Consider the following 21,366-nt stretch of genomic DNA (forward strand, 5'->3'; position numbering starts at 1 on the left):
CTTTATGAAAAATACCTTCCAAATGGCCAACTTCATGCTTCAACTTTTGAAATATGATTGGCTTGTAAACAAAAGATTGTATTTACTATACTTCAGATCTGTTAACAAGATTTAAAAAGTTTTTGAAGCTGGCGCAGAAATCTTAACACGATCTATTACTTTGTTTCACTAGGAAAGTGCATTCCAAGGTCCAAACAACTTGAACTATACTTGAACCTGTACTTGAACTGGGGGCTACCTGTCTAGAATTTTCTTAGCAGACAACTGTTGGCAAAATACCCATTTCCTTAATATTGTTTTCCAAACTTGCCTGATCATATGGATTACCTGAGGATCTTGTTAAAAATACAGATTTTTAGGGGCACCTGGGTGGCTCAGTCATTAAGCGTCTGCCCTCAGCTCAGGGCATGATCCCAGAGTTCTGGGATCGAGCCCCATATCAGGCTCCTCCGCTGGGAGCCTGCTTCTTCCTCTCCCACTCCCCTTGCTTGTGTTCCCTCGCTCGCTGTCTGTCTCTCTCTGTCAAATAAAATAAATAAATAAATAAATAAATAAATAAATAAATAAATAAATACAGATTTTTAGGTCTCTACCCTGGAGATGCTAATTTATTAGGTCTGGAGTCATCTCTGGGAATTCGCGTTTCAATAAGGGCTCCAGGAGATTCTTATACTCAGGCAAGTATATGTAAAAATCTTTACCAGAAGACTTCATTCTTTTTTTTTAAGGTAAGACACAAGGTTTTCAAATGAATTTGAATGGTGAAGGGGAAGGATGGAAGGATTTGACTGGAAAGTATGAGTTGAGGCTGTTAGTTGCGTGGTGAGGAGGGTTCCCCAGTACGATTGGGGATAACTGACAGGAGAATTTTACTGGCAAGGCTTAGGACCAGCAAAGTAACTGACAACATTTCAACCCAACTGGCTTGTAGGGTGAGGGATGGAGATATGGTCAGCAGCAAATGGCCTTGGCCCTTCCCTTGGCCTGATGTTTGCCTGCTACCTTTTGTGCTTCCCGGTGGCCTGGCAACATGGGAAAACATTTCTTGATGCTAGAGAATCCCTTGAAGTGGGACAGAACCAAAGTCCTGGCCCCATGATGGGACAGGTAAGTCCTGGGATTGAACGGCTGATTGTAGTTGAACTGCTGGTGACACTTGACCTGTATTGATACAGCCATAGAACTGATCACATAGTCATTAGGCTTTAGATAAAGTAGTTCCATTCTTTATGATTGGGATAAGTGGGTATCTCTTGTAAGGGTTTAATATGACTGCTATAGATACCATACAGAGAAATAAAAGGCCAAGAATGATATTTTAGTATAGAATCTTGTACAATTAGGAAAAAACTCGAGGGCAAAACTGAAACAATTTAAAAATGATCTCTGAATTTCTGTGTCCATCCCAATTCCTTTTTTTTATTTTTTTTAATTTTTTTTTATTTTTTTTTATTTTTAAAGATTTTATTTATTTATTTGACAGAGATAGAGACAGCCAGCAAGAGAGGGAACACCAAGCAGGGGGAGTGGGAGAGGAAGAAGCAGGCTCATAGCGGAGGAGCCTGATGTGGGGCTCGATCCCACAACGCCGGATCACGCCCTGAGCCGAAGGCAGACGCTTAACCGCCGTGCCACCCAGGCACCCCCCATCCCAATTCCTAACTGGAAGAAACCATGTATATAAGGATATGACATTTTTAAAAAATATCGGTAACTCATTGTAGCTCTTAGAGTGGTTACCAGTAGAAGCCTGCATTCTCAATTTTATTTTTATATATTTATTCAGTTTTGGAGCAGTATGAATGAGTAAAATATTATTATGTCTTTAATTAGGATTCTGTTGTTATTTTTCAATTAATCTGTGTCAGTAGCTTTAGCATTTGTATTAAATCATTTTCTTCATGAAAGCTTTTAATGAAGAAACAAATTGATTGTATTTATATATTGGATTCTTGCCACTACAATGTGTATTCAGTCGTGTCTTTTGAAGTATACTTTTGCCAGTCATATTGTGGTTATTCTTTGAAATCGGTCTTTGAGGGGGAAGGGGGATTCTTCATTTGGATGAAGGTTTTAATTTAACAAGGTTTTCTTATTTTTTACCTTTCTCTTCCTTTTCTTCTCCTCCTTTAATTCTCTTTCTGTTTTTCTCTTTTGTCTTTGTGTGAGTAATTTAGTGGAACATGGAAGTCCCTTTCCCCACCTTCTTTGGGATAAAGTCCACACCCCATGGCATTACTCAGAGAGCCTTGCCTGCTGCCTGCATCTCCAGCCTCATCTCTGACCCCTCTCTGAAATGCACTCTGCGCTCCACTCGTGCTGAACTCAGACAGCCCCTCTGTTTCTCATGTCCATTCACTTTTTTAGCAAGAATTTACTGAGCACAAGCTCTGTGCCATTGCCCCTTGGGAGCCCAGTGAGTTAGACAGACAAGAGGATTGTGGTGCAGTGTTACAGGTGCTGCTGAGAGGTGTGTATAGAGGTGCCGTGGGAGCACCTTACACAGGTGACAGAGCTGAGCCTCAAAGGGCCACCAGAGGTTCACTGGGAGAAAAAGGGGACACGATGGGGAAAGTGTGCTGGCAGAGAGAGCAGAGACATGTGAGAGCAGCAGTGTGAACAGAGCAGGGGATGACTTGAAGGCTGGGGCTGGAGTAAGCCACTGCAAGGTTTTAAGCAGGGCAATGACAAGACTGGGTTTGCACTTTAGGTCATTAGAATAACGATGGTGCTAATGACATAACAGCTGACATTTACTGAAGGCCTCCCAGGTGCCAGGCCTAGTGCTCAGTCAATCCTCCCAAAAAACATACGAGGCAGGTATAATTATTATTTCTATTTTAGAGGTGAAACCAAGGGAGAGGGTAGAGGGATGGGCAAAATGGGGGAAGGGGAGCGGGAGATAGAGGCTTCCATTTATGGAAGGAATAAGTCAGGAATAAAAGGTACAGTACAGGCGGGGCGCCTGGGTGGCACAGCGGTTAAGCGTCTGCCTTCGGCTCAGGGCGTGATCCTGGCATTATGGGATCGAGCCCCACATCAGGCTCTTCCTCTGTGAGCCTGCTTCTTCCTCTCCCACTCCCCCTGCTTGTGTTCCCTCTCTCGCTAGCTGTCTCTATCTCTGTCAAATAAATAAATAAAATCTTTTTTTTTTTTTTAAAGGTACAGTACAGGGAATAGAGTCAATGATATTGTAGTAGCATTGTATGGTGACAGGTGGTAGCTACAGTCCTGGTGAGCACAGCATAACGTATAGACTTGTGGAATCACTATGTTGTACACCTGAAACTAATGTAACATGGTGTGTCAACTATGCTTCGATTAAAAAAAAAGTTGAGGAGACTGAGGCTGCAGCAGAAGTCTGCCAGGTTGAAGGTGGAAGAGCTAGGAGTCCAACCCAGACCTGTCTGCAAAGCCTTTGCTCACCACTGCCCTTCCTTCTCCATCAGCACTGAGTAGAATGGGTCAAAGAGGAGCAGGTGGCAGGTAGGCGTCTTAGGACGTGGTGACATCAATCTGGGTCAGGCATTTTGAAGGTTTGAATGAATTCAGTGCCTGTAGTGATGGAGAAGAGATAGATTTAAAAGATATCAAGGAAGTAGAATGTCCAGGTCTTGGTGACTGATGGGATGTACACAGTAATAGAGAAAGAGATGAAAGGGCGGTCCCCAAGTCTCGGTTGGGTGGATGAAGATGTCAGCCATTGAAACAGGGAGCATGAGCTAGGAGAAGTTTGGGACTGGTGGGACAGAGGATTGTCCTGGAAGAGAAGAGCAGAATAATGCTATCTCCTGTTTTTGCATATTTTAATTGATTGTTAAAAGTCTCTAACATGTACGGACAGTAGAGTCAAGTCTTGGGCCATTGGTTTTTCTCCTCCCCAGTCTGAGTGCCCGGACATGCCCTCCAGTGTTCTCTTACTCTTCTGTCCTTTCATCTCCCAAGCCTAGAAGAATCCTAACCTCAGATCAATTCAACGGTCCACGTCTCTGCTCTTATATTTGGGCAGCTCCTCAGTGCTGAAGATAAATGACACAGTAGAAGTGCCTCTATTGTAAGGCTTAGTCTCCCACCTCAGCTGAACCCTTAGTGACACCTGGCAGTGACTTTGCATGACCCAAGTAGCAACCTTTCTAATGTTCCTCTTTCCCCCCACCTCCCCAATCCTTAGTAGATTTATCATATCGCTCTTGCATGACATTATCACCTACTTCACAAGATGAAACAGAGGCTTTCAGGTTGGAACCCACTCAGAATCTTTCCCTATCCCTTCCTCAAACATGTCTGCTTTAGGCCTCTGCCACCTGGTCTGATGGGCCTGGCCCCTCTGCATCCTGGGCCTGGCCTCTCTGTGACCCTCCCCTCCCCTGCCAGGCATCTTCCTTTATCTGATCTCAGGTCCTCCCTCAGCAACCCTTATCTGCAAGCAGTGAGACAGCTTCTGGCATTAGCCAGATCTGGGTTCTTCTGGCCCCAGTTTTTACCTTGTGTGTGTTTTGTGCCAATCCCATCACATTGGCACAGTTAGACTATTCCAGCCGAACCAGCCCCCAGTTGGGGCTTTCCATGCTCTCTGTCCCTCACAGAATATCTGGCAAATAGTGGAGATTTATTTACGTTTGAGAGAACGAATGTGGTCTTCATAACTTGAGATATAGATGGTATGTTGGCATGTTAATGTTGATAAATCCACTCTGCCTAGATGAGCTCGAAGAACTAGTCCAGCCTAAATATTTTTTGTGTAACATTTGTTCTCAGGTGAATGATGTGACCATGTTCACAACAAGGGAAATACCAAAGGAATTTTTTTCTAGAACCTTAGAATATTTTAACTACATTTAACCTCCTCCCACATTTTCATTTTGATTCCATATAAATGTTTAACACCATCAAACATTACGATTATTGTTAAGCATAGTCAGTATTCACTTCCATTAACATTTTTACTCTGTGAGCTCTTTATTTCTTCTGGCTTTCAGTGTGTTTCCATCTGGGATCATCTCCCTACTGTCCGAACAGCTCTCTTTAGTTTTTCTTTTAATATCGGTTTGTCCACAAATAATTCTGTCAGCTTTTCTTTATAGGAAAACCTTCATTATTAAAAACCTTCATTATTGAAGAATATTTTCTCTGAGTGTAGACCAAAGGAATTTTCAAGTGACTATCATGTTTTTGAACCTGCCTGTGTAAGATAAACGGTGGTAGCTTCATAATGTGGACTTATAAACTTCTATGATGCAATCACATAACCTCTCCATAGTTCATTTTCTCATCTGGAAAGTGAGGGACTGGATTAAATGACCTTCAGTGACCTTCCAGCTGTAAAATTCAATGAGTTAGGAGTCCACAGTCACAGTGTCATGCAAACATCAGTTATTCACTAATCAGATAACTAGGAGTCTTGGTGGTCCAAGAGTAGCTATTAACCTGAAGCAAGCAAAAAATAAAACAAAATTAGGTTCCAAGCATCAGCAGAGACAAAAGTGACAGGACAAGAGCCAAAGATACTACATTTTAAAATATAGTAATCAGCTGGAGTTCTTTGTATGTGAGCGCTGCCTTGCTCTCTCCCATACACAAGTTTGTAAGCGAAAGATAACTCTGATTTTCCTCTTGACGCTCTGTTCCCAACCCACGTCCAAGTGTGCTATCAAATCTCTTGTCTCTCCTCTTGGTCTCCAGTAAACTGCTTCTCAGGTTTTCTCCTTCCCATCCAGGCTGCATATTTCTGCTGGTTTGATCACAATGAACATCATTCCTATCCTTAAAACAAGCAAACCAACCAACCAACCAACCAACCAACCAACCCTTCAGTTGCTCCCCTTTATCTACAGAAAGAAAAAAAATGAAACTCTGACTTGATATTTAGGGTCTTTTATTTTGTCACAACATACCTGGCTGGCATTTTTCTTTAATAGTTCATTGAGTTACAATTGGTTGCCTAGTACATGCAGGGAGTATGGGGTTATGTAGACATACAACCACAATTTGCAGTCTTGATGCTAGAACACAGGGGAAGGAATATTTGAATGCAGGTTTTCAGTGTTGTGGTGAAAGACCGTAATCATTGACTAATTGAGAAAAGCACCCAGATTTCTTACTGTTGACACCCAGGGTGGATGTTGGATTGAGCATAGCAGGGATTTTATGTAGTGAACGTGTTATGGAAAACTTCAGTGATGAGTAAGGTCTTATTTCTTTTATTTCTTTTTTATTGTCTGGGAACAAACTTCTAAAAAAATCAATACTGTCAACATTAGATAACGTTGCTTGTTATTTACTCTCTTAGATTGACGTCTGTTCATGTATAAATATCTCATTGTTTAGATTGTAAGCTTCTTGTAGGCAGATACTAGGTCCTGTGCTTTTGATGGATTAAAGGTACTGGGGCTAGAGGGGGAACCAGCTCCCCTCCAGGGGCCTTTTCATTCCTGCCTGACTTTTTCTGAGGCTGGCGCCCCGACCCCCGGGTCCCAGCCTCTGATGCCTCCACCAGGGACTTCCACCAGATGGTGCTCTTTTCCCATTTCTGTTCTTGGGTGTCACTGGCCATATGACCCTTTACCACTTACCCAGTAGTAGATAGGGCATTGCTACTGGAAAGAAAATTTGAAATCCAGTGAATCTTCCAAAGTAAGAAAAGAAGTTATAGGAAATATCTACAGTGTACAGACTATTAGCATTATCCAGAAAAGCCATTTCCTTGAGCATGTATCAGTCTCTACTATGTGGCTCACTGATCAAGGTCAATTGCAAGGGGTTTTCCTAGTGTTACCAACTTGCTGTTGAAAGCCTTGCTCAACTAGGTTTCCATTTGAATTCCATTTCTAATATCAGTATAACACTTCATTCTTTGCAGTCTGTTTGGAGATAGTCATACCAAGAGAGCAGAGATGGTCAAGAGGGAAATAGAAGTCCTCTCTAGACATCGAGGAGTGCAGACATCCTATCCATTTAGAAGGCACCACTGTTTTGGTACAATAACCAAAGTTCAAATTTACATCTTTAAGTCATCAAGAAGAGATTTGATTTTGTTTAGCAGGTGGTTTAACAAGGCAGAGAATGTATGATGTGTTTTAAATTTCCATAAGTCGCAGGTAAAATAACGTGTTTAATACTTCAGTTGCAAAAAAAAAATTCATCTAGATGTTCTAGATTTATAACATTACAGATGTTGGCCTTTCTGGATAGCTAGTTTTATAATGCCATTACAACCTTATTCATCTAACCCAGAGGGTCTTGTCATTTTGGAGAGAAAGAGTTATTGACATTTTTGGGAATCTAATGAAGTTTATGGACTCTTCTTCAAGGGAAAAGAAAACATGGATTGCTTTTCACCCACAATTTCAGGAGTCTTCCAAAGCTCAGCTGTGGACTCTAAGTTAAAGACATCTGATCTAACTACTCTCTAATACTAAGCCGTCTGACAACAGTAGATTTGTTTTCTATATTGCAGTCAATAGAAAAGCAGTTAATATGGGATTTAAGAGCTTGAACTTTGGAACCAAGGAGAGCTGGATAAAAATCTGGGTTCTGCTGTTTAATAGCTATGTGGTTTTGATCAAATTGGTTGACCTTCCTGAGTTTCAGTTTCCTAATCTGTAAAATGGGAACAATAATAGTACTGACCTCATAGGGTTGTAATGAAGATTGAATAAAATAATACATATAAAACGTATACATAGCACAATGCCTAGCATATGTTAAGTGCTGAATATGCTAATTTTTAATTATAATCAGGAAATGGAACTATTTTTTCCTTCCTAGACATTTCCAGTAATATGAGGATAGTTACAGTTGTTTGTCTTACACATTTCGCCAGGATCTAATTAGCTGGCTGAGTGATGAATGCTCTGAGTACTTTAATCTCAATAACTGTGTTCATTGGTTAGTTCCATGGTCAAGAGTTTGATACCCACCTCAACCCCCTCCCACATCTAATGATTAAGAGTTAATAGCTTCATTTTTAGCAGGAATCTAGTGTTCTGTGATTCTTGAGTGGCAAACTAGAACAGTTTGTTTGCAGTTTGAAAGATATTGAAATGTATCTGCAGACAGACTATATATATTTTAGTCACTGTTTCATCCAAGGCACCAGAGCAAAGGACTTGTCATATGGAAGACATTCAACAGTATTTGTTGACTGAGTGACTGAATTCTGTTACAAAAGGAGAAAGTTTTTAGAGAAAAAAAATCCATTTTTCTGAGTGTTTTTAAGGTAGATTATATTTTCAAGACTTCCCTCCTTAATTTGTTTTGAGAGTGCCCACACTAGAACTAGTTGCTAAGATTGGAAACTTGTCTGCCTTATTACTAGCTGTGTCAACCATGGGCAAGTCATCTTACCTCTCAATGCCTTGGTTTCCTTATTTACAAAATGGGCATGATAATAGGGTTACAGTGTGGAGGAATGAGCTATTATAAGAGAGATGTTTAGAACAGTGCCCGACAATATATTCGAGAAATCTTCACATTGTTATTATTTGTCCTTGCTGTTACTGCTGCTATAGCAGCCTCGATATCCCCCCCACTACGGTGAACCCCATTTATTTGTTATCTTTCCCTAAACTGAAGTTCACTGAAAACCTCTCTAGATATAAAAACACAAATAGCCAACTTTGTCTCACATGTAACATAACTCTAAATTTCCTAGGCACTATTCTGCAGAGCCGACAAAATGTTCGGAAATTTTGTTCTTTCATTTTCATTTTTGGAGGATCAAGTAAAGATGGATTTATTTTGACTGAACGTGAAAACAATAATCATCAATATGGTTGCAGCAATTTCTGTCTGCTCGTTCTGTACTCATCTTTTTCCAGCTCCAAATATCATTTGCATGGACCTGGTGATGTTGAGTATGGATATTGCTGCAGAGTGATAGCTTCCTTTTCATATTGAAGCTGAAGCTTCAAAGGGAAGATTAAAGAAGTGTTTGTTATCTATCTGCACAGGCCTGATATGAAATTCTCAGAGGCCTTTAGGATAAACACAATTCTGTGCGTGTGTGTGTATGTGTGTGCATGCGCGTGTGTGCACGTATGCCTTTTCTTCTGTGTAATTCTATTGTGGTGTTTGTATTTTGGTTTAAAATGTCTAGTTTCAGACTTGTTGGAGTCTCTGGCTAAGGATAATTGTTTTCAGAGTGAAGGATAAGAATTAGAAGATGTGGGCAGGATTTGACTAACTGCCTCCTGAGCAGTGTAGAATTCTCTAGTGTGGGGTCATCTTTCCAGAGAATGTGATGAAGGCCATCTGTAGGTTATGTTTAGGGAGACAAGATCAAGACTGCAAATGTGTTGTGCCCAACAGAGAATAGTCCATGGTGCCCTCAGTGAGGGATGAGATTGCTCATCTTCTGGCCTTGACTTTTAGAAGTATCCTCTGTGTGTGTGTGTGTGTGTGTGTGTGTGTGTGTGTGTGAACAAACTTTCTTTAGGGTCATTGCACAGTTAAGACTTAAAGCAAGAGGAAGGGGAAAAGGTAGGGTAGCAGGATTGTTTCATACCTTCTGAAAGCGAAGGGAACTAACATTCCACTTCGCGTCATTCCACGTCAAGTTCTACGTATGAGTTTTACCGACAGAAATATTTAATTACAGCATCATCAAGATTAAGGCAGATTCTTCTCTTCGACATCAACTCAGTAGACCTGCGACTTTATTTAATACTGTTAAGGTGAATTCTGTCTCTGTGATCAGCCTTCTTATGATACAGCTACCATTGGCAGAAGCAATCCTCCTAGTGTATGTGAACTTATAAGATCTTAACTAAAAAGAGAAAGCAGTGTCACTTTACAGTAGGTAGAGAAGGGGAACAAAACTGTGTGTGCGTTGGAGTGCACAGTGAGGCTGTGGGGATTGTGGGGAAGAGAAGACAAAAGAAGAGGCTGAGATCATTAATAGCTCGTTTTACCTTTTAAACAATTCGCCAAGAGTTGGCCTTTTAACTACCACAAGCATGGCTCCATTTTTTCCCCTGGGTCAATAAATGAGAACAACATGAGTTATCTAAGTTCCTGCTGTTGCCATTGCATACATTTTGGAAGGAGAAGTACACTCCCCCCCCCATACACTTGCACAGGCTCACATTCTAATTTCTATTTATATTGAATTGGAGGATGAGTAATGATTGGAATCAAGGGCTAGAGCGGTGCCTCCAGAGAAGATGAGAAACAGCAAGAACATGGAAAATTGTTCCCCCCTTTGATGATTTGCTTGATTAGCTGTGTTTTATAGAAAAGAGTTTGATGGAAAAACTCTTCACGGTGGCCAGGTGCAGTGGAAAGCTGCACCATCTGCTACAGTGGAGGGGACTGACCCGTCCTACTATTATATACAACTTGTTTTAAGTTACAGTCACTCTCAATCTACATTCGCCTTCCTATTGACATGGACACCCTTCTTCCCAGCTGCTGCAGCTTTACCTTTCCCACCCCTTCCTCCTCTTATCCCCACTCCCCCTTTCCACTGCAGATGTCAGGCCTGCCCTGAACTTTCCCTGCCCTGTCATCCAAGTATCTTACATTTCCCTTCACCTGACTGCCAGCCCAGAACTCTTCTGGGGAAAGAAAGAAATAAGAAAAGTCAACCAGGAGGCTTCTCTATCTACTCTTCCTTATCTCTGATAATTCATCTTCTCTTCCTTATCTCTGATAATTTCCCACAAATGCATCTCTGAATTATGGCAACATATTCCCACTTATCTCCTACTTCTCCATTTCCTGAAATTTAGTCTTACAAAGAAATAACCTAGATACTCACTGGGATGATATTTGTCTCTAACATAATCTCATCTTATTTCAGTCATGTGTGTGCTGGAAGACACACCTCATTATTACCTATGTATTGCCTTTTTCTTAATCTTTTGTTTTGGGTTATGGATTCTTTTAAGAATTTGATTAAAAACTCTGAGCTCTCTCCCAAGGAAAAAAAGTGTTCAAATGGACATATACACTCCTGAGAGGTCAAGATGAGGATAGAAAAATATTCATTCTATTTAGTGGCATGGAATTATGTCCATAGCAGGAATTAACATGTGGTTACCATAAGCAAGAGTGAGTGGGAGGTGGGAGTGGGAGAAAACAGAAACTACAGACAACACATTTTGAAAATTTCACTGTGATGTGAAGGAAAAGAAGACAGCAGATGGAGGGATATGCAGAAGGTGCGGGGGGCTTTGCTTTATTTTTATGTGAGTATACATACTGATGGAAAGGGCCAAGTTGAGAGGAAGAGGTTGGATATATACAAGAGAAAATCGATATAGAATAATGTAAGGTTCCTGTGAAGGCAGGAGGAAATGGAATACAAAGTATAATAGACTTTTGTGGATAGCCACCATATAGAACATTGTTTCTATGGGGGAAATGCAATTTAGATTCCAAGTAAGTGACTTACAAATGATCCTTTCTGCCACTACCATTTCATTAGTTTGAAGACTTGAGGGGTTGTTGGTTTTGCCAATGATATCCCAAAATAAAAGAGGAGATGGAATGATACGGTGGACTGCAAGAGCCCCAGTCCTGGCAGAGACACTAAAATGCTAGGTGACCTTGAGTCAGTTGTTGATGCCTCACCTGTAAAATTAAGAATTTAGGCCTAGAAGTATTTGAGGATGTGTTGAAGGGGTGGTGTTTTGGTTGTCATAACAACTGCAGGTGCCACTGGGATTAGGTGCCGAGGACCAGTGATGCTGATTGTCCTGTAATACACAGGACAGGTTGTCACACAAAGAATTGTCCCACTCCAAGCCTGCAGAGCTTCTGATGAGAAGCTCTGGACCATGGCTAGGTAACATCTTAGGACCTTTCCAGCAACATGGTCAACACTGTCTAAGAAGTTACAGTGAGGTAGACGCCACTGAAAATTTTTCAAATCTCAGGGACAATCCTTTGGTTTTTCTCAAAGTGGGGTGGGTTGGCTGGTTATTGACTATTCAGCAAGCTTTTTGGACTAGGTGCTGTCACTACCATATGCCGACCGAGACTGAAATACAAGTTAGACTTATCTCCATTCTTTTTCTTGTATTTCAGGTACTATTGGGACATTCAGCCCCAAGGTGAGTGCTTTTTGGCCATTTATGGTTTTACACTAATAATGTGTGGATGGTATTGTTTACTTCTGAGTCTTCTAAATAAGCTTCTACACAGAGTGGCATTAGCCATTTCTAAGGAAAGTTAGTGGAGTGTTTAATTAACCTTCACCCTGCTGGGGCCCCCTGCCCTGCTTTTTAGCAAGGAGAGGCTCTGATGCATCCGCCTTCTGCGTGGATTGGTGCTAGATTATTTTACAGAACCAAAGCTATAATATGCTTTTACTCCTTGAGCTTTGTCAGATGCCAACAGGATCCACTAACATTCAAATAAAATGGTGGCCGAGTCCATAATAAAAACCTTGGGAGGGCTCCAACTCAGCTAATCTTTCATTTGCTCCAGAAATAAATTCCAGTATGTTACCTCCTTGGTCACAGTGCTCTTCCACACAGCCTGTCTGTCTGGCAGCCGAGAAATGTCAGAAATGGAGTAGTGTTGAAATTCCCACTAGAACAGTGTTATCACATTTTAATATGAGCCTCACTGCAGCCTCGGTGCTTCTAATTGCTTTCAAACCATTGTTTTCCTGCTTTTGCTTGATGAACCCAGCATCTGGCATGATTCTAAAAACTACAACAGACGGCTGTGTACAAAATTAAAAAAAAAAAAAAAAGGACAAGATTAGAACATATTCTTAAAAGGTTCAAAATTGGAATTTTTTTTTCCGAGTTCAGTTTGAAAGGATGTCTTTAAAGTATATATATTCTTTCTTTTTACTACTCTGGTTGAGAATGTCAGAAACATTATTCTGAATATTAACTCTTAACCTATTATGAATGGGGGATTTTTATTTTCTCAGAAAATCAGGGAGAGTTTTAGATCAAGTTCACAAATAGCTTTATGAACTATTTTGCTCTAAAACTTCTTAGTATCAATTGTAAACTTTCCAGTTTTTCCATCCTCTTAATATTATCAATGTATTCATTCTCAGTGAGCATGATACCTTAGAGAAATTCAAATTGTGAGGAATCCTACTAATTTTATGAAAATTTTAATTTTCCTAGATCATACTTTTAGTGTCTTTCAAGTCTATTTAAGGTTTTCTTTAAAATCAAACTATAAGAAATAAAAATCTTAGATGTTTAAAGCTTTTTGACTCTTGTAAATTGGTCATAGTATTTATAATATCTTAAATAATGTGATGTGATGTTACTGTATATCTCACTGTCCTAAAGCACTTATGGCTAAAAACATAGACTGAGAATAGAGAATTATGTGTAACAATGTAGCAGTTTGCTCTGCAAAGTGTGAAATATGCTATTCAGGCAATGGCCCTGTATAGTTCAGGGTTTAACAGATGTTAACCAAAATCCACAGGGGGCAGAACATGAATGTGAACTGGCAGAAAGGAATGGAACTATGAGGGTAGAATTAATTACCTAAAGGAGAAATAAAGAATTAGTGTCAGAACTACGGTATAGTAATGTGTTGAGAAGAGAAGAGCATTTTGGAGTTAACACAAGAGATTATATGGGGCTACAAAGACAAAGGGCAACTCTTACCAGATTCTCATAAAAGTGGCATTGCAGTCATACTCCGGTTGACGGCAATTTCCACACAGCCTTTCTCTCTTAGAAAGAGGACAGAGGTAAAGCAGCCAAGGGGACAATTGAAGAGTTTACTTAGAACAGAAAACTGTATTTGCAAACAATGATTGGATATATATAGCAAATTCTTTGCTCACTTAGAAGTAAATGTAGGGAAAGTTCGAGTTGGAAAGCCCATACTTGTGTCTTGCCCCCAGCCTTGCTCCTCCCCCTAAGACATTGGCGGGCGGGCGGTGGTGTGGGGGGGTATCTTTTACCTTGCTCTTTTGATGGGATCTTAGCTGGTTGCTAAGTGCTTCAGAAACTGGCAGGGTGTGTGGGGGCAGTAACAGGTCTCTGTAAGGTACTACTACAAGATAGTTTAAGAATATGAAAAGTATAGAAATATGTAAATAAGAGAACAGCTGGCAGAAGAATTTAAAAAGCCCTGGAAGACTAGGTAGTACTGGGAAGGGAGTGAGAAAGGACAAAAATGATGGCCTCAGACTTCCTTATCATTTTTATCTATGGCAGGATCCTAGAGCAGTAAGACAATGGGATGAATTTTATTAACTCCAGGCATTTGCCTAAATACACACTTGCATTCTTCAGGATATTTGAACTAAACTAGAGGCTGGTGCCTGGAAGGAAAATAGTTCTCTTTTTTAAAAAAGATTTTATTTATTTATTTGAAAGAGAGAGAGCATGGGCAGGGGGGTGGGGAGGGCAGAGGGAGAGGGAGAGGCAGTTGCTCCCCTGAGCAGGGACCCCGTGGCAGGGGCTCGATCCCAAGGCCCTGGAATCATGACCTGAGCCAAAGGCCAATGCTTAACCGATTGAGCCACCCAGGTGCCCTAGGAAAATAGTTCTTAATTATAAAAGATCCCTTTTTTTTTTTAAATAAATCTCTTTAGTAGCCTATGTTTAAACACCTGATTATGGAAAAGTCTGTGATGAGTTGGTACAATATGCTTTAAAGGTTACCCTTTAAAGAAAGATGCTTGGGAGAATGGAATACCTAGGCATAGAGAAGATTGCAAATAAAATTTTTCTTATCCATCATTCCACTCAATCCCTGGTTTAATATGGTGGAGGAGTGACCACTGAATAGTGTCAGGGAGAGTCTTGTCTATTCTGGAGAAGAAACTTAGCATGGTAGAAAGAGCATGGACATTGAGGCCTGACAGATCTAGTTCAAATCCCACCTATACCATTTAGCTAAAGGTCATGCGATCTTAGCAAGTTGCCTAATTGCTCTGAAACTCAGCTTCCCCATCTATAAAATGGGAGATCGGTCAAACATTGTGCTAAGTCCTTTATATGCATTATCTTATTTAATTCTCAGAGCAGCCTTATGAAATAGGTACTAATAAACCCATTTGACAGACATGGGCACTGAGGCACAGAGAGGCTGAGAATCCTTCATTGTCATACCCTTCAAGGATTCTAACTTGGTCAGGCAGACTCCATAGCATCCACTTTTTAAAAAGTAATAGCTTTTTTGAGATATAATTCATATAACATAAAATTCACCCTTTTAAAGTATATAAGTCAGTGGTTTTTAGTATAGTCAATGAGTTGTGCACTCATCACCACTCTCTAGTTTCAGAAACATGTTTGTCATCCCAATAAGAAACCCCATGCTCATTAATAGTCCCAAACCCCATGTGCTCTGTCGCTGTATTTTACTGCCTCGGTGCAGTGCTGTTATGAGGACTCGTGGTAACATGTGTAAGTCCTGGCATGGAACCTGGACAGTAAGAAAATGTAGTTCATATTTACGACAGTGTTAATGGCAATTCTTTCCCTCACATTTCCACCCAAATTTTCTTATCGGTCCACTGTCACCTTTCTGAATGATGTTCATTAATAAAGAATGAAACATGGGGAAAATAAAACATAATCCAAATAATTTATTACTTCAATGTGGAAGGAACATAAACGAAAGAGCTTTTTTAATGAGCTCAAATATGACTGGAGAACGTGGGAAAGGCTTTTTATTTTTATTTTTTAATAAGACAGATTCCTTTGACAATACAAGTCCTGTTTGCTTTAAGACCTGTTTTTCTGCTTAATGTTTCACTTAAAGTTACAAAGAAAATTCACTGGAATCTTTTACCATTTCATTAATCAGATACCCAAAACATGATATTGATCAAATGTTAAATACACATTAATTTTACCTTTTAGCTTGTGACAGTATGACTTTATGGCATTGAGGAAACTGATTTTCTTCATTAGGTTTAGTTTCCCTTTTTATAAAATGAGTTAATTATCAACAGTTAGAGCTTAATCAAATTTGAATTACAAGGTATAATGTTTATAATTAAAAATTTATTGCTAGAGAAACATCATCATGAATATTAGAAAAATTGCCCACCATGGACCCAGAATCTAAAACAAATTACACAATATTTTAATAAAAAATTTAAGAAAGACCTTATGTATATAAATACATACAACAAAATCATACTTTTTTGTCCAATGGTCACTCACATTACATTTGTGATAGTGGTAAACATGAGCCAGTGAAATTTCTTGTCAGCTTGAAGATTCTTTGAGTGTTTTCATGAGTGGTGTAGAGAGTTCCTGAGATAATGATTCAGTATATTTTAACATGAAAAATTTCCACTGTGTGAATCTTAAAAATCTTATGAAATGGCAAACCTATATCTCTTGTCAATGTAAACTGCTGCCTAAAAATATAGCTTGGAAAAAGCAAATAATGCAAAGTGAGTAAAGAAAATGTTATCATAAAGCCTTATTAACTATAGATTAAAAGAGATTTAAAAGGCATATCAACTAATGTGTGGACCTCATTTTCATCTTGAGTCAGATAAACTATAAAAAGTTGTAGCTATGAAAGAATTTGAAATGTGAACACTGAATATTTTATGTTAAGAATCTACTGTTGGGGCGCCTGGGTGGCACAGCGGTTAAGCGTCTGCCTTCGGCTCAGGGCGTGATCCCGGCGTTGTGGGATCGAGCCCCACATCAGGCTCCTCCGCTATGAGCCTGCCTTCCTCTCCCACTCCCCCTGCTTGTGTTTCCTCTCTCTCTGGCAGTCTCTATCTCTGTCAAATAAATAAATAAAATCTTTAAAAAAAAAAAGAATCTACTGTTGATTACATCAAGCTGAAAACCCTTTGCACAGCCAAGGAAGCCAGCAACAAAAAGAAAAAGCAACCTCCTGAATAGGAGAAGATATTTGTAAATCATACATCTGATAAGGGATTAACCCCAAGTATATGAAGATACAACTTAATATCCAAAAAAACCCCCAAACAATCTGTTTAATAAGTGCGCAGAGGAGTTAATAGACGTTTTTCCAAAGAAGACACACAGATGACCAACAGGCATGTGAAAATATGATCAGCTTCACTAATCATCAGGGAAATACAAATCAAAGCCACGATGTGATATCATCTCACACCTGTCAGATTGGCTAGTAGCAAAAAGACAAGAAATAACATGTGATGGTGAGGATGTGCAGAAAAGGGAACGTTTGTACACTGTTGGTGGGAATGTAAATTGGTGCAGTCACTATGGAAAACAGTTTGGAGGTTCCTAAAAAATTAAAAATGGAACTACCGTATGATCTAGCAATTCTACTTCCAGGTATTTACCCAAAGAAAACAAAAACACCAATTCAAAGAGATATATGCACCTCTATATTCACTGCAACATTATTTACAATAGCCAAAATACAGAAGTAACATTCATCAATGGATGAATGTTTAAAGACAATGAGGCCGAGGTGCCTGGGTGGTTCAGTTGGTTAAGTGTCTGTCTTTGGCTCAGGTCATGATCCCAGGATCCTGGGATCGAGCCCTGCATGGGGCTTCCTGCTCCTCGAGGAGTCTGCTTCTCTCTCTCCCACTGCCCCTCCCCCTGGCTCATGCACTCTCTCTCTCTCTCTCAAATGAATAAATAAAACCTTTAAAAAAAAATAAGGATGAAGTATATTTATACAATGGAATATTATTCATCCATTAAAAAGAATGAAATCTTGCCATTTGCAACAACGTGGATGGATCTAGAGGGTATTATGCTAAGTGAAGTCAGTCAGTCAGAGAAAGACAAATACCATATGATTTTACTTATATGTAGAATGTAAAAAACAAAACAAATGAACAAACAAAACAAAGCAGAAACAGACTCATAGATACAAGAAACAAACTGTTGGTTACCAGAGTGGGTGAAATAAGTGAAAGGGATTAAGAGGGTGCAAACTTTCAGTTATAAAATAAGTAAGTGTTGGGGATGTCATGTACAGCATAGGGAATACAGTCAATGATACTGTAATAACTTTGTATGGTGACAGATGCTAACTAGACTTATCTTGGGGTCCATTTCATGATGTACATAAATATTGAATCACAATGATGTACCCTTGAAACTAATAGAAGATTGTATGTCAATTATACTTCAATTGAAAAAGAATCTATTGTTAATTTTTTAGGAGTGACAGTGGCGTTATGCTTATGTATTTTTTAAAAGAGTCCTTACCTTGGAGAGTTGTACACGGTGATATTTAAAGATAAAATAATAGATGTCTGACTTCTTTTAGTCAAAATAATATTTTGAATAGCAAAATAATAGATAGTCAAAATAATATGGGAGAAAAAGAAACGGAGTGGGGTCTATATGAGACAAGAGGGATCATAAATTGACTCTTGTTGAAGATGGATGATGTGTACGTGGGGGTTTCTTACACTGTTTTGTACTTTTGTATGCATTTAAAATTCTTCTTAATGCAAAGATAAAAGAAAAAAAAATCCAGGTTGAGATTAATAAAAAAATGTGACATCGTACTTTCATTTCTATTGTGAGACCTAGTACATTAATTCATAAACTACTTTATGTCTCTTAGACACAAAACACATAGAATAGTTAGCTTTTACAAAAATTTCAAATTTAATATTTTGTGATGGAAAGAGCATGAGTTTTTATATCAGACCTGAATTCGAATCCCAGTTCATCTACTTACCAGCTGTGCGAGCTATGGCAAGTGACATACCCTCTTCATCTACAAGATATTGCTAATAATATCTACTTCACAGTTATTGTGTGTTGTAAGGAATTAAAATGAGATAATGAACTCATGAGGAGTGCTTGCCACCTGGTAGTCACTCACTAAAGTGGTAGCCGGTATTATTTTTATGCTTCAAAGTAGGGTTATGTGAGTAAATCCATGTACGGAACTTAAACTGCATATATTTCACATGTCCTCCCATAAAGTTCAGCCATTCCAACTGAACCCTAGTATAAGGCCATGTATATATTTGTGAGGTTTGCACTTAAAGGATGTGCATGCAGAATTTTTATTGGTAGGCACTTCAGAGGTTAGATTTATGAGCTTGTTGCTGTGTAATGTCTGAGACATGTTGAATCGAAGCACAGATGTCATTTAACTTCTCGTCTCTTACTATCACATACTTGGAGCATGTAGTTATGACAGCTACAAGAAGCAAACCATTAAAGCAGCAAAGAAACACCATCTTTGCACTAAAAAAGGAGAAAAGGGTTTCCCTTTGAAGTTGAAGAGAAGTGTTTTTAAATTAATGGAGTGTACAGTGATTTTACTAAGTTTTATTTATGAAAATACTCTTTGCATTCATGCCAAAAGGGTTTAGTACAGTCGTAAGTAGGATTTATACAAAGAAACACAGCCCAAATTTATGATGTGTTCACAACTGTAAGAAAAAGTCTGAATTTACAATATTTGTAATTTATTGTTAAATATCTTTCTATCACTATTCCCGGAATGCTAATATTTTATAAACACAAGTGTTGGTTATGAACCTAGAATATCCTAACCTATACTACTTTTTATAAAGAAATCTTCCAGAATGTTTTCTATGTCTTTGGGGGATTTAATAGCGGGAAATGTACACAGGACGAATACTCCTGCCTTTGGCTTTAGTTCAGCCTTTTAGCATCAACAATCTTGACAGCTGCTTTTGTGACTTGACTTCCTTTAGGCCTTTCCCCCTTTCCTGATTTGCTACATTTTATACAAATTAATCTGTGGAAAGTGGATATACACACAAGTTGTTTTTGAAGTTAATTACTGACTTTGATACCTTTTCAAATATTTTACTTCCTATACATCTACTGTTTGGTTTTTTTTTTTCAAGGTTGGACCAGTGTATTTTAAAATTAATACACTGTTTTATAACGATTGTCAAAAAGAGTTAAGATTTGTTTTAAGTAAAAAGACTCATTTTTTTTCTTTTCCATGTTAAAATTTTCTAAGATTTTTATGTTCTTTCTAAATGCCCTTTTCTGGAGTAGATGATATTGAAACAAAAGAAAAAGAACTGAATTTCATGTAGTTGAAGGAAGAAATCATTGGAATCAGATGCTGCTGCTTTCTATATTCTCTACACAGTACATTATGTACAAGTATTGTTTGGAATAGCAAAGACTCCAAACAGCCTGAATGCTCAGCATTGGGCACTAGTTAAATAAATTATGTCACATTCATTTAATGGAATGTTACTTACATATAGGTTAAAAGAACATAATACATATACATGTATAACATGTGAAGCTCTCCAAGGCATATTGTTAAGTGAAAGGCAATTTAGACACATAGTGTACAATTTGTTTCTCTGTGTGTATATACACTAGCCTTGCATGTGTGCTAATTTTTATTTATGTACAGAATATTTTTTGGAAGGATACACATGAATCTATTAACAGTGGTAACCTCTGCTTGGGGGGGATATCCATATGAGTAGAAGAGAGAAGCTTCATTATTTATATCCTTTGGTACTGTTTCAATTTTCACCATATGCATGTATTATTTTTTTTTATTTTTTTAAAAGATTTTATTTATTTATGTGACAGAGAGACAGCCAGCAAGAGAGGGAACACAGCAGGGGAGTGGGAGAGGGAAGAAGCAGGCTCCCAGCAGAGGAGCCCGATGTGGGACTCGATCCCGGAACGCCGGGATCACGCCCTGAGCCGAAGGCAGATGCTTAACAACTGCGCTACCCAGGCGCCCCTGCACGTGTTATTTTTTAACTAAAATTNCTCTGTGTGTATATACACTCGCCTTGCATGTGTGCTAATTTTTATTTATGTACAGAATATTTTTTGGAAGGATACACATGAATCTATTAACAGTGGTAACCTCTGCTTGGGGGGGATATCCATATGAGTAGAAGAGAGAAGCTTCATTATTTATATCCTTTGGTACTGTTTCAATTTTCACCATATGCATGTATTATTTTTTTTATTTTTTTTAAAGATTTTATTTATTTATGTGACAGAGAGACAGCCAGCGAGAGAGGGAACACAGCAGGGGAGTGGGAGAGGAAGAAGCAGGCTCCCAGCAGAGGAGCCCGATGTGGGACTCGATCCCGGAACGCCGGGATCACGCCCTGAGCCGAAGGCAGATGCTTAACAACTGCGCTACCCAGGCGCCCCTGCACGTGTTATTTTTTAACTAAAATTTGGTTAAAATGAAAAATGAGATACATCGATATGTGCTGATACGGAGGAACCTCAAAGATAAATGAATAGGAACAAGGGCAGAATACAGAACTGGACAGATGCTACCATTTGTTTAAAAAAAAACACCACTAACACAGACACTTGTTATATTTAGATAGAAAATTTATAGAACACCCAAAAAACCTCACAGTGGTTGCCTCTGGAGAGAAGAACCAAGAGAAGGGAAGGAAGATGTGATTTCATTATATACCTTCTTGTAATGTTTAAAATTTTTGCTCTGGGCATG

The 21,366-nt window shown here is 39.0% G+C and overlaps 1 protein-coding gene across 1 annotated transcript in view; it reads left to right on the plus strand.

Annotated features, from left to right (window-relative positions):
• SKAP1 (src kinase associated phosphoprotein 1) overlaps positions 1 to 21,366 on the plus strand; it is a 245,895-nt gene that overhangs the window by 18,825 nt on the left and 205,704 nt on the right. The window contains exon 3 of the mRNA XM_034640668.1: positions 12,031 to 12,056. Within this exon, the coding sequence (XP_034496559.1) occupies positions 12,031 to 12,056 (26 nt within the window). The remainder of the gene's footprint in view (positions 1 to 12,030; positions 12,057 to 21,366) is intronic.

The sequence above is a fragment of the Ailuropoda melanoleuca genome, chromosome 13 (genome assembly GCF_002007445.2).
Source record: "Ailuropoda melanoleuca isolate Jingjing chromosome 13, ASM200744v2, whole genome shotgun sequence".
In the NCBI taxonomy this organism is placed as follows: Eukaryota; Metazoa; Chordata; class Mammalia; order Carnivora; family Ursidae; genus Ailuropoda; species Ailuropoda melanoleuca.